This window comes from Stegastes partitus, unplaced genomic scaffold (genome assembly GCF_000690725.1).
Source record: "Stegastes partitus isolate 25-593 unplaced genomic scaffold, Stegastes_partitus-1.0.2 Scaffold344, whole genome shotgun sequence".
NCBI lineage: Eukaryota > Metazoa > Chordata > Actinopteri > Pomacentridae > Stegastes > Stegastes partitus.
In genome coordinates this window covers 325,423-338,967 of record NW_007578075.1, presented here as the reverse complement: position 1 = coordinate 338,967, position 13,545 = coordinate 325,423, and the positions used below count along the sequence as shown (strand labels likewise).

General features: G+C 39.3%; 1 protein-coding gene across 1 annotated transcript; it reads right to left on the bottom strand.

Annotated features, from left to right (window-relative positions):
• Positions 1–184: 184 nt before the first annotated feature.
• psmc1b (proteasome 26S subunit, ATPase 1b) lies at positions 185–12,387 on the bottom strand. The gene is made up of 11 exons (XM_008284083.1): positions 12,352–12,387; positions 11,777–11,830; positions 9,755–9,851; positions 9,202–9,326; positions 8,918–9,103; positions 8,600–8,728; positions 8,350–8,446; positions 5,448–5,637; positions 4,210–4,361; positions 2,607–2,761; positions 185–519 (listed from the first exon to the last, which is right to left on the bottom strand). Exons 1-11 carry the CDS (start codon positions 12,352–12,354, stop codon positions 385–387), a joined length of 1,323 nt encoding a protein of 440 aa, XP_008282305.1. The 5' UTR covers positions 12,355–12,387; the 3' UTR covers positions 185–384.
• Between the last annotated feature and the right edge of the window lie 1,158 nt (positions 12,388–13,545).

The following is a 13,545-nucleotide window of genomic DNA, read 5'->3' as shown; positions in this document are numbered from 1 at the left end:
CACAGAGACTGAACGAACTGAATAATTCATGTGATTAATTATCTCAAAATATTACAGCCTGCTGATGAACTCAATACACTGGAATCTAACCAGGAGCTGCTTCTGCGCAAACGAGATTTTTAGAAGCTGCTGCGAGCCGAAATGCACGTGAAAATGGTAAAAGCTGAAGACGAATACGCCGTGATCGGATATATTTGTCATTTTATTTATTGTCTTAACACATAACGGTAACAGGAGAGCGGGATAAGCCAGACATGACATGCACAAAATATATCAAAACTCTCTCTGGGGAGACAGCAGCGGCCTCCTGTCTTTCACACGGCGATAGATAAAGAATGGGTGGGGGGTGAGAAAAAAAAAAAACAAAAAACAAAAGTTTGAAGGTTAGAGGTAAAGCCCCTCCGGTGTGCCCTCCTGCTTCTTGTACAGGACGTTTTCCTTGGACTTCTTGAAGTCTTCGTTGGTGACTTTCATGCGGCGCTCTCGCAAAGCCATGAGGCCTGCCTCTGTGCAGATGGCCTGGAGGATAGAATGAGAGGAGATGGAAAAAAAAATGAAGAGGAAAGTGTCAAAACTTGACTTTGATAAATGCTTCTGTAAAAAGGAAAACAAGGCATGTTGTGTGCGCGGTAGCTGCGGGAACAAAAAGCAGCAGCAACAATGCTGTGCTTTGTGCCGTCGTGTAGTTCAGCTTTTGTGTGTTTAGCTTCCCTGCTTAACTGGCTAAACTGGGAACTAGTGCATAAACTGCTCAGATGTGGAAAGCTTATTTGCAGGAAAAACGGAAACACTGTTAATTTATCTGGCAAGGCTGTATAAACTATATAAACCCCGCAATCTGGATTTTAAAGGCATGTTATCTTAAACTGTTTATCAGAGCAGGAACTGTAAAAACAGGAGGAATCATCCTGTGCGGCATGTGGTTCAGTCAAAAAACACAACCAAGTTCAGGCTTAAAAGTATTTCGTCCAAAGTAGCTTCAATCTACATGTCTCATTTCATAACTTTCTAAAAATAAACTGTACGAACCAGATTGTGTAAAAAAAAAAAAAACAACCAAACTAAAATTCTGCGTGCCTCACTGTAACAAAGAAGTCACGAGTGACTCAGCTGCAAGCATCAGTCACGAGATAAAAATGCAGAAATTTCACAGTTAAACTGCGGGCGGTGTTTACACAATAGAGAGATGAGATAAGTATGGAAACAAATTAGAGAGCTTCCAAGGAAATTGAAACATCAATAAAATAGATAACGCATGACTCGAAAACAGCAAGTTGTTGAAAGACACATCCTGCATGGTGAAACATCCTTCTAGAGCTGATGTGTTAAAAATTCTGAGTTTGTAGAGGATTTGAAAACAGTTAAATATCTATATTATTTGCTGCCATTATTTTTTTTTCCCAGTATTTGTAACACCTGTGAGCGCTTGAACAAAAGTTGTACATGTTGATTCAGATGTTTTTTGTTTAGTATCAGTAGAATGAATAATCAAAGAAATTCTACAGTTTTTTTTCTTTTTCTATGATTTATGTCATAACTGTGTCAATACTGCACAAGTTCTCTCTGCTTCTAGCCGTGGTCGTGCTGTTTCCAAAGAGACTTAATACTGTAGTAAAAAAACATGAGACCACATTGAGTGAAAATGTGTCAGGAGCAAAAGGAACAGAAGCTGCTTGGGGTTTAGAGGGTTTAACTAAAATTCTGTAGAAGTTTTTTTCTCTATTTACTTCCACTGCAACGACCCGACACATTTTAAACGAAGTGTCAAAGCTGAGCGACCGATCAATCTGACCACAGAACAGCCGCATGTCACAACTACAGAGGTTTGTGTGACAGTCAGAAAGACGGACTGTGTGTGTGTCGTTCTGCACTACAGTCCTATAAAGATCTGAGCCCTGAACAAACTGGTCTGGTTTGCTAGAAGTTCATATTTAATGTTAACTACTTAAATCTACGTTTAAGTAACTGTTTAAAAGTCATGCAGTGTACAAGAAGTCTCTACATGTCGTTCTGTAACATCCCACATGAGGGCAGCAGAGTTGAGTCACTGCTCTGAACGTACAGTAAACACTTTGGATCTGATCTTTCTGACTGCAGAACTTACCACAGTTAATTAAGTGTTGACATGAAAATCATTTAGAAAATTAGCCCTGGTGGTTTTCCTTCAAACAGCTTCGTCTTGTTTTTTTCTCCCCATTCTGCTGAGCCACAGTGTGAACTGGCTCTCCGCCAAGACCTCACATAATCAATACGTGACTGTAGTCACAGAACCAGGCCAGAACAAATTACGAAAACGGGACACAGCTCCACTGCCAGCTCGCAGTTTGACTGGACGAGTCCTACCATGCTGTTAAATTCACTTTTACGTGACGACTGTTCTCCTACACATACTATTACACCTGTAGAAGTGAGGAAAGAAAGAAAAAAAGCTCACTACGGTTGGAAAATACCTAATTCTGTGGCTCTGCTTACTTGTTTGTAGACTCCTTTTTCATTCTAAAAAGCAACATGGCGGACCAAAAACTGAGACTGAGGTTTGTAGATTTTGGAATTTGGCTACTGGGACCAGAGGAAAAAACATTTTGCATTTGAGACTGAACTGTTACCTTGATATCTGCTCCTGAAAGGTCGTCCTTCGCCAGGATGAGGTCGTCAAGGGTGACGTCATCGGCTACTGTCATGCGGCTGGTGTGGATCTGGAAGATCCTCCGTTTGGTCTTCTCGTCCGGCAGGGGAAACTCGATCTTACGGTCGATTCTCCCTGAGGAGGACAAAAGAAACAAAGAAAAACTTCATCAACTGAACGACTACTGTGAGTCTCTTTACGTTCTGCCATCTTTTATTTTATGACATTCTGTTGGGTAGACCAGTGCCAGTGAGTCTCACCAATTTGATTAATAAACGCAGCATTGTGCCAGCAGATCCCACACTAATCATATTTGGTTGATTAAATCAAATACTAATTTATTTTATTCATTTAGGAGCACAATTAAATGAAGATAATTTTCCGACATCTCTGCCCACACGCTATTTAAAGCCAAAGCTTTTACAGTATTATTTATAGCAAAGTTATTTAATAGCAGATGTGATAAGTAATCAGCTGATCATCCTGTTGGTGCAAACAGTCCTGGTGCTCAGGGCACATCTGAAGCAACACCACTGATGGAAGGCTACCTTAGTCTTTCAGTAACAACAAAAATGTATATTTAGCTTTAAAAAAAAAAATAAGTTAAGCTTCTCAATTTGAATTGCATAATATTTTTCATAATTGCCAATGTGGGTGTGCCAGAGGTGAAGTGGGCTCCTCTTGAGGAAAATGGGTGACTCTCTGTTGCAAGTGTGTGAAACATTAGCAGCCACGGCGAACTACATTAAGAAGTGATCACGTTGCTGTAATCAGCCACAGTGTGTAGGTTGGCCCAGATTTCAGAACAATATTAATGCAAATGTCATGTAAACATGTCAAAGCAAAACAAGAAAAGGTGGGACAAAGCCACAGTTAGGAGCCGCAGGTCTGGAAAAGTAACGCAGCTCCTCACATGCAGAGTAAGAATTTCAATAACGAGCTGGGTCTCTGATAACATTGTGTTAAGAACAGATAGATTATCTTATCAGAACCAACTTGAATGCATCGTTTTTGGACAAATTTGTGCAGTGGTGTTCATGATACGAACCACTTTTTGAACTCTGGATAGGTTCTGTTCTGCGGGGGAAAGCCAAAAACAAACCTACCTGCCGCACATGTTTTGATTCAGTGTTCAGGGAGAGGAGGAGGTGTTCACAGACAGCTCCTCTCGTCCTCTCTCTGACATGTACTCTGCCAGAAGCACTCTCAGGTACAGAAATTTGGCACAAATTGATCTACGTGAATCACTTCTCAGTAGTACTGACGTCATTCGGTTGGCCCTTAAAAGTGCTAAGTTTGGTAACCAACCCGAGCTGGTTTCCTGTTTTTAGCAAGAGGAAATGTTATTCATTCGTCTTTTATAAGAAAAACGTTGAACTGTCTGGTCTAAATACATTAATTTCTGTTATATGCAATGTTTTAAAGGGCAGTGGCTGAAGAGGAAAAATAAAATAAATAAATAAATCACTTCAAACAGCAGAAGAAGAATCTGACATTTCAATTTCCACTCTCTGCCGTAATACTGACACTTAGGATATGTGAGCGGACCCAGAGTCAGTGACAAATCTAGGCCCAGTACTGACCAGGTCTGATGAGAGCAGGATCCAGAGTTTCTATCCGATTGGTGGCCATGATAACTTTAACATCTCCTCTTGAGTCGAAGCCGTCCAGCTGGTTGAGCAGCTCCAGCATGGTTCTCTGGATCTCCCTCTCGCCACCGGAGTTAGAGTCGTACCTGGACAGAAAATACATTCAGAAATATTTGTTTTATTTTTCTTTCTTTTTTTTCTCTTTTGGCCTGTTTTCCCCTCTCCTCTCCTTCTCCAGAGGCAGTTTAAATGTTAAAAAAAGAATAACAACTTTAGACCAAAGCACACAGGAAATAATAAATGGCAGAAAATTAATGTAACTAATAAAATAGCTATGAGTAGAATTTTAACTAAATAAAACTACATGACAGAAAGAGGGAAATAAAAATCAACTAAAGCAATTTACAACATTAATATCAGGAAATAAATGATTAAAATAAAATAAAATGGCACTCTGAGCCTGATTTCCAGGCAATCCAGTCCAGCTTTGAGCATAAAAACAACTAAAAAATTCCTCTCAGTCACACCAGAGGACCTGGGTTTGGAAACATGCAGACAAGTGTACGACCATGAAGACCAAGAAGTTTACAATCATACGCAAACTAACAGGTTATACATGTAAAGACTTTAAAATAGGAGTATGTATTTGTCTTTTTATCACTGACACATTTAACTGAGTTGTCTGCATCTTGTGCGAGTGATGTAAAAACCCAGCGCACATCTACAACCTCATTCATTATTGAAGTCAGTCAATATCCAGCTTTATTCAGCCAATATCCTGCGCAACGGCAATACTGTGTTTTTACATTTTGTTCTCCACACTGAGAAAAACAGATAAATAAGAAATGTTTTACTTTGACTAGCTGTCTTATTGTGGCTTATTGTAGCTGTGTGCATTGTACCACACCAAACTGTCGACACTGAAACTGATTGAGAAGCACAAAACTTTGTAATATGTGCAAAGACGAAATGTAGAAACTTGGTCATTTGTACACTTTAATGGGCTTTTAGTGAGATGGTGAAGAAAACCCTGCAGCAGTACATCTTCTTAAATTATTAATGCGCTGTTGAGCACTAAACAAAAATAAAACTGTGATATATTAAGAGCGGTGATCACACTTACTAATCCAACACCTTATCATACACTCCTGACTCCTCAACACCACAGGTGATACATTCTCACTGCTCCGATGCTCTCGGCCTAAAATAGCTGAAAGTGGATCTGTGTGTACCTCTTTGTGCCGATGGCATCGATCTCATCGATGAAGACGATGGAGGGGGCGTGCTCCTCTGCCACCCTAAACAGCTCTCGCACCAGCTTGGGCCCGTCTCCCAGGTACTTCTGGATCAGCTCGGAGCCCACGACACGCAGGAAGGTGGCTGACGTCTGGTTGGCTACAGCCTTGGCGAGCAGCGTCTTACCTGGTAACAGAGAGAAGGTTAGTTGTCACCTTTTCATATATATATACACCTTTAGTATGACAATGCAGTTTAATTAGAACTGATGGAAATGAGCTCCCCTGGACACTGAAGTTTTTATTCTAGTCATGTGATTGAATCTTAATATTTCTCATGGTAAAACTGTAAAACCCTGACTGGATTCTTGGGTTCCATTTCTCCATGACCAGTGACTATGCTTTCATTCTGGGACATTTTCAGTAAAAGGCAACAGCAAAGAGCAAGTTAATGAAACATCACTGCCTGTGACTTTTGTCAAAAACACCAGCAGCTCATCTTTCTTTAAAGATTAATTTTCATGTTACCATCATAAGACCTGATTTATTACATTTACTGCTTACCTAATTGTATTAGGTCTGTTTCCTCATGCATTTCCAATTTATGAAACTATTTTATTGGAACTGAAAGGTTTGTATTAACCCTACAGACATATCAAACACTGCCCTGCTAAATGCAGAGAGTTTGAATTAAAGGTCACGCACATCAACACTGAGACGTCATATCTGCAGTGTTCACCTGCATAATGGCTTCCTAACATTCACACAAAGGAGAGAAGGGTTTGTACAGTTCTATACAGAGCCAGCAGTATCACCACTGGAGGTAATTTATATGTGTGCTTTGTGCAATTTATACAAGCTGGTTTTATGTCACGGTTGGACTAAACCATTGTCGATCCAATTCCTCTGAACAATAGGAGAAATTTCTCAGACAAAAACATGCTTCTACTTATGTCTGGAAATTTAGAAAAGTAGCCTTTATAACAAACTAAGTGCATAATGATTGCCGATGTGAAGACAGAAATTAGAAGAAAGTGACCCAAACTGTATTAAAGAGACAGAAACAGATGTCATTTCCCCTAATATTGTTATTCTCTTCACAGTATGACACATTTCTTTCTACACATTGTTCTGAAACATCTTTTTTTTTTTTTTACTTTTCAATGAAATTTTGTTGATTAAAGAAAAGGTTAGATGTACATTTTCTTTTTCAAAAGCTGTATAGTGGGACAGGCAGGGTTAACAAGTTCACAATGACAGTCTCACTCGTCTAAAAGCAATTATCCTATTTCAATTAAACTACCCACAACTTATTAAGTGCAGTTTCCCCCCATCCCTTTTTTGTTACAAATGCTAAGAGCATTCTCAATCTTGATGCCGACAGTTGAGCACTTTATATCTGCAGCAGCGACGGCAGGCTGCAGGAGATGGTGACAGTCTCTCACCTTCCCTGTTGCGATGCCCTTTAAAAAAGGTCCCTAATGAACAAATGGAATTTGTCAGTAATCCCACACTGGGGCAACTACACCTTTGTCCCAGGATTTTATTAAAAAGAAAGAAAAAAAAAAAAAAAAAGACCAATGTGACTGAAATGGAAACTGAAAGAATAAGGCCGACACTTCGCTGCCTCGAGCTCACAACAACTACTCTCCTGTGAAAGTGGAGCTGCTATTAAATCAACAGCCATGTCCATATTTTACACAGTGGCTCGCTGATATGTTTTATAATATATTTTTTTAACAACAATGGACCTCTGTGGTGCTGACAAAAAAGCTAAATCAACTTTTGGATACATAGACATTACTTTTTAATGAGAAACTTTCATTGTTTCTTTTGTCTTTTTAAGGGAGTTGGTGAAAAGACATTACATATAGAACAGGATTATTATTGTCCCACAGTGAGTAATAAATAGAGAAATCAATAGTTCAAATCAATTCTTAAAAGTGGCAGTATGAAAGGAGCAATTCCTTTTTTTAAGTTATTTTTTTTGGCCTTTGTGCCGTTATTTCATAGTGCAGTGAGAGGCAGACAGGCAAGTAGGGGAGAAGAATGGAGGGGACGACGTGTGGGAAAGGGCCATGAGCGGGATTTGAACTCATGACCACCACATCGGGACTGTAGCCCGGCACATGGGACGCCAGCTCAACCAGGTGAGCTATAGCTATTACGTTTTTAAGCACTCATGAAACCATTACATTAAGGATGCTCCTATCTGACAACGTTCTCATTGGTCAGACAGTTACCAGTGTTACTTTCATAAAAAGAAAAGTGCTACATCAATAGTATTTCTGGATTAATCTTTTTTTTTTATGGTGGCAGGAGAAGCAAAGTAACTGAAAGCCCCTGTATTTTCCTGCCCTAATGGAGACTACCAGGTCTGACTTATTAACCATTCACTTCCACCGGCAGAAATAGTTGTATTTTCAGAAATCATATGAATAAGGCCACTGCATGCTTGTCTTCTCTGAGTCTGTGATCATTTCAGGTCAAAACACCCAGGCTAAAAGGATTTATTATGCTGCAAATACTAGCCTTTTATGTTAATTTACAATTAATTTAGGCTAATAGGGCTGGCAGGTAGAGTGCACTCAGTGCATTCTGGCCAATTTAGTTCATCTAGACATAACATGCAAATTTGTGTTCTGTGTCCAAATGAAATTGATTGGTTGAATGGAGGTACAGTTTCAGTCAACCAAGATAGTCTTTGGTTGACGACAGCTCTAATTACGATACTGTTATATTTCGCAATTTCTGTGGAACATGGTTGAAGGCAGGTCTTAGGAGACACTAATACAGGCTACAGGTTGGTAGAACACTAGCTTCATAAAACTGCCTCTTGTGCTGCTTGTTGTGTTAAGAGTCTGACAACTACTGCTGGTGATGTCTTAGAAGAACTTACCTGTGCCTGGTGGTCCATACAAGATGACACCTTTGGGAGGTTTAATGCCCATCTCCTCGTAGTATTCTGGATGTGTGAGGGGCAGCTCTACTGACTCCTGTAAAAGCAACAGAGTCAACACCATCAACCTCTGAGAAAATGATAAACTAAACATAAACTTTTGTGTAGTGGGCTGGCAGTAAAAGCACCCATCTGACACCTCAGTTGGAACGCAGTTATTTTTTGTGGCATGACACTTTGATATATTTACCTTAATCTCTTGGATCTGATTGTCCAGTCCTCCGATGTCAGCGTAGGTTTCTTGTGGGGCCTTCTCCACCTTCATCACTGTCACCAAGGGGTCGGTGTCATCCATCAGCACCCCAATCACAGCATGAACCTACAATGATACACAAATACAAGCCATCTAACATTAGTTGAGGAAGGTGGATTAAAATGTTGTTGCTGTGGGTTTATCCTACATAAATGAAGCAGTGCCATAGTGCAGCTGGGTGAGAAACACTATTGCATAGTTAAGTAATTTTTTGTTGTTGTTTCTATGGTCTTAAAAGCGATTACTAAATATTACTTTGTGGTTGAGCAGGACAGAGCAGCCAGGCTCCAGCAGATCCTTGTCCACAAAGGACAGGATGCTGACGTAATGCTCTGATCCCACTGAGGTGGAAACGATGGCGTGGTTGTCATCGATAATTTCCTCCAGGGTGCCTACAGACATGGGAGTCCCGCGCAGGTCGTCCACCTTTGATCTCTCTTCCTGTAAAAGAAAACACACGAGAACAGTATTATTGCACCTTCATTTTACTCAAACGTGTAGCACAGAGGATGTGAGGTACGTCTGGTACAAAGGCTGACCTCCTGTTTCTCTTCCAGGGGCTTCATCTGCTCCTGATTTCTGATGAACTCTTCTTCCATCAGTAAGTAATCTTTGATCCGTTCCTGCTTCAGCAGCTTCAGACGGCACTGAGTGTGAGGTGTGACTGAAAGATGGAAATATGCATACAGAAAACATTACAATCTGATTCTAATCAAGCACATTTTTTCTGAGATTTAGCCTTCACTAAGGATGACAGTGTGAGGCTTCTTCTCCTTAGGATTGAATTCAGGTCATTTTTCTTTCACCTCTTGTTCTCTAATATAATATAATGCATTTCAGGGGTATTACATTCAAGGACACATCGACTAGAGATGTTAAGAACTACCAAATATGATCCCAAGTTATATTCAGGGAACTCAAAGAGAATTCAGAATAAAAGCATGAGACAAATTGAGGAAGATTTGATTTCTAGAGGAAAAATAGTTGCAGATTGGCAATGGCTTTATAAATTAACTAGACAACTGCTAAGTCAAAGATAAACCACAAGACAAGTAAATGTTTTTTCACAAAGTTGCTTTCTCAGTTCTTTACCCAGTGGTAGTTTGCTGGCAGCATCTGGCCCCTTGGTCTTCTTCTTTTTCTTGCCAACTCTGGTGGGAATTGGAGGCTCATACTTCTTTTTCTTATCCTACAATTACAAAGTGAGATGACAAATGTCAGAAAAGGTAACAAGGGGAAACATAAGCTAAAGTGTTTGTATTTCTCAAACCCTCAGAACATTTATATCACAACATATACACAAGAAAGCACTGGGCTCATTTGAGATGAGGCAGACCTGCACAGAATCGATCAGCAGCGACTGACACAGGATGCATGCAAGTTAGATTTCTGCCCGACTTGTTACCAACATTACGATGATGAAGGCAACAATAACATTGTAAAATCACAGCAACTGCGTACTTTCAGGGCATGATGGGAACTGTCTGGGTCTCATGTAACATCTGACTGCTTGAGTTAGATTTTCATCTTAGCTGAAATGGAGACATGTTGATTTTATGAGTAATTATGAGGGTTATTTCTATCAACAGAAGACATGTAATGTGATTACTGATGCCATTCATCAGTCACAGAAGCTGAGTACATTCCACAGACAGTTCTAATCTGTTGTATATTAGTGTTAAACTGATTTAGTTCTCGAATGATTTAGCAACACTAAATCATCTAGCAGAACTCCAGACTGCGACCAAAATGGACCAAAGTTCTTTTGGATGTATGCGAGGTAAAATTCCAAGCAGTTGTATCGGTGCGATTGCATGATGATCATTAAGCTGTATTAATGTCCCTGTAACCAGCACAGGAAGCTGATGTGTTAACTGCAGTGGTGGAAAGTAGTACTTTCACAACTTTTGTCTACTGTGGTATTACGGTTAAAAATGCTGTCCTCTTGTGAAAAAAGGAGTGCACCTGCATTCATGTTTTTTTCCACTCACAGAATAAAAAACATGTGGTTATATTTTGGACAAATCTGGCATTAGAACGCCCTAGTTTACTATTTTTAAAGTCATTTGGGTCGCGCACCTGTCTGAGTACACCACAGATGCCAATAGCAGCTACTGCAGCCTGCAATGTGGGGCGTTTAGGGAACATTGGTAAGTTGTAGTTTCTATCCATCAGAAAATGTTCAGCAAGTCATATGTTTTGGGAGGTGGGAGGTGCGACCAAATAAGAAAGTTGGTTGCACCGGTGCTACCAGTGAAAAAGTTAGTCTGGAGCCCTGTCTAGTCAGAGATGTGACACTTCTAAAAATAACACACCTCTCAGTTCTGACAGTCTGAAATCTGACATTTTCAGAAGTGAAATTTAATAGCTTCCATTCCTTTCAACTGTATTTAACTATTTAACATTGTTTTCAACGTATTTATGTAGTTTTAGGGGGATGGTCTGTTTCGCTAATTTACATACAGCAGCAAAGTCAGCTGATGGTGATTTTCATGAGAATACAAGGAAAATGGAGTTTGACCCAAGACCAAAGAGCAGAGATTCCCATGACATCATTTTAATATGCTACCCTACGATCTTTAAAACTATTGGAGCCCGCATACAAAACTGATATCTTGGTCCGATAACGTTTTAAGAAACTGGTGTTTGTACATTTTTCTGAACAGACTAAAAGCTGAAGTGACATCTTGACCACTGTCTTTGCTTTCCAGGCTCGGAGCAGTTCATCTCAAGTGAGTCAATGTTTACTGCTGACACATAGTTTTGAATTAGACTTGAGGTACAAATAGGCAAAATACATGTGGGAGGAAAGCAGACTTTAGTATTCTATGATAATTTATCTTATTTCCATTCACGTGTGATAACTTTGCTTATATTTACATAAATATGAGGTACTTACAATGACGTGTTGTTACCATAGTTGTCAAGTAAAACTATCCTAAGTAGTGATTAAATCGTAACAATTTTCGAACTTCAAATGTTGGTTTTAGGATTAAAACTCCGTGCCAATTAGGAGCGAGTTGCTTTAGTTCAGAGGTCACTGAAACTATAAATGTTTGGCTCCCAAAGCGAGCAGGTTTCGACGTTAACCAGGAGACGCTGTGTCATTCTCACCTTGTCATCCTTCTTGCCTCCCCCGGGACCGTGGCCTCCACTCTGGCTTTGACCCTACGAAAATATCACAAATGTACAAATAGATAGCGGTAAGTTACAGTGCATTTTGACTCTTTCAGACGTTAACATGCCTCCCAAAATAGCGTCTTAGCTGAGCTGTTTATTGTAGTTAGCTCGTTGCAGCTAAATGCCAACAAGGCTAACAAACTCCGATGCGATAGTCTGTACTGGTGGAAAGACAAACTTTAACACTTTGACACTGTTCTCCCCGAAAAACACTACAAACATCAATCAAAATAGCTAAAAAGCTGCTTCTACAATATGAATGAATTCGCCAGTAAGAGCTACGTTCATGACTGCTAAGAAAAAAGCTAATGCCGCTAGCCGTCAGCTAACAGGCTGCTACCTACGTTTAATCATTGTGTTACTTTACAAATCCAACATTAAACCATCTGCAACTACATGTCAGCACGAATTTAATCGTTTCAAGCTGTATGAGTCAAGTCACACTACCGAAAAACAGGTTTTAGTGAAATAAAAATACGAGCTACAGAGAAAATTGCTTGCTCACTTACCATTGTTAGTTGTCGCTCTAAAATGACGTCAGAGGGTACGGCAACACTGTAGGACCAAAAGCTCAGGAAACTCTGCCACCTGCTGCATCAGGTCATTGTGAAGACGCGTTTTACACAATAAACTGTACAGGTGTTTTATTGTTGCTGTTTTCTTGTCAGTATTATTATATCTAGCTGTTTATTGTATCGATTGCTATTTAAAATGATGTTGGTATGATTTTGAATTAGTATTATTTTTTAATTTTGATACAAACAGGATACAATACAATACAAAAGAAAAACTGTAAAAACAAAAAATCCCTCTGCCCTCCTATTTACATGATGGTTTAAATGATAGCTTTACATATTTTACACTTTAAAAATAAGTGTTTACAAAGTGCCTTGACAGACCAAGCAAAAGCAGAATACCCAGAAAGCAACATAACAGCAGAGATAATTAGAACACAAAAAGACTGCAGTTGCAATACAAAATGCAATATGTCAGCATTGATAAATACAACGAAAATCATTTATAGCTGTAATATTAATATTCCAGTCAAGTCACCGTATTTAAATAGCACATTTTAACAGCTGTTGAGCCAAATTGCCTTCGAGCAGAGAAATAAGGTTAATGTTACATATTTTAACCCTAACAAGTTTAAATATTAAAATTAAGACCTTGCTCTATTATATGAAATATAATTTTACCTGACTAAATTAGACATTAAAGTTAATACCCTCCGATACTATGAATTTTGCATATGTACCTGACTAATTTAAATACTAAGGTGAAGGCTCTAAAATATTATATACTCGAACAAATTACTCGACTGATTTTGATGATTAATTAGGGCAAAGGCTGAATGAAGGACTCAATGAAAACAGGAACTAAGAAAATGCAGTGAGGAAACACTAGAGGCAGGAGAGGTCAAAATTCTAAAGAGCAAAATTAGACAACAAAACGCAGTAAAGCAGTGGAGAGAAGAGTAAGAATAAAAGGATATTTAACTGCTTACAGAACATTGTGAGAGTCATCACTGAAATCACTGGGGTATTTTCTGTGCATGAAAATACAATTCAGTTGTTTGGAATATGGGCTGCAAGGTGTAATTTCTGTCAAACAAGATGACAGGATCATTTACGTCAGTGGCTGGTTATTTATTCAGGTTAAGCCTACATCCAGTCACAGGACAGCTGTGCATCACTGTCCTGTCC

What these genes read in the sequence shown, in the direction of transcription:
- psmc1b (XM_008284083.1), bottom strand. An exon ending in TGCCAGCAAACTACCACTGG is followed by an intron (nt 9,327 to 9,754) that starts GTAAAGAACTGA and finishes TCCATCTTTCAG; the next exon opens with TCACACCTCACACTCAGTGC. An exon ending in TTTCAGGAGCAGATATCAAG is followed by an intron (nt 520 to 2,606) that starts GTAACAGTTCAG and finishes TCTATCCTCCAG; the next exon opens with GCCATCTGCACAGAGGCAGG.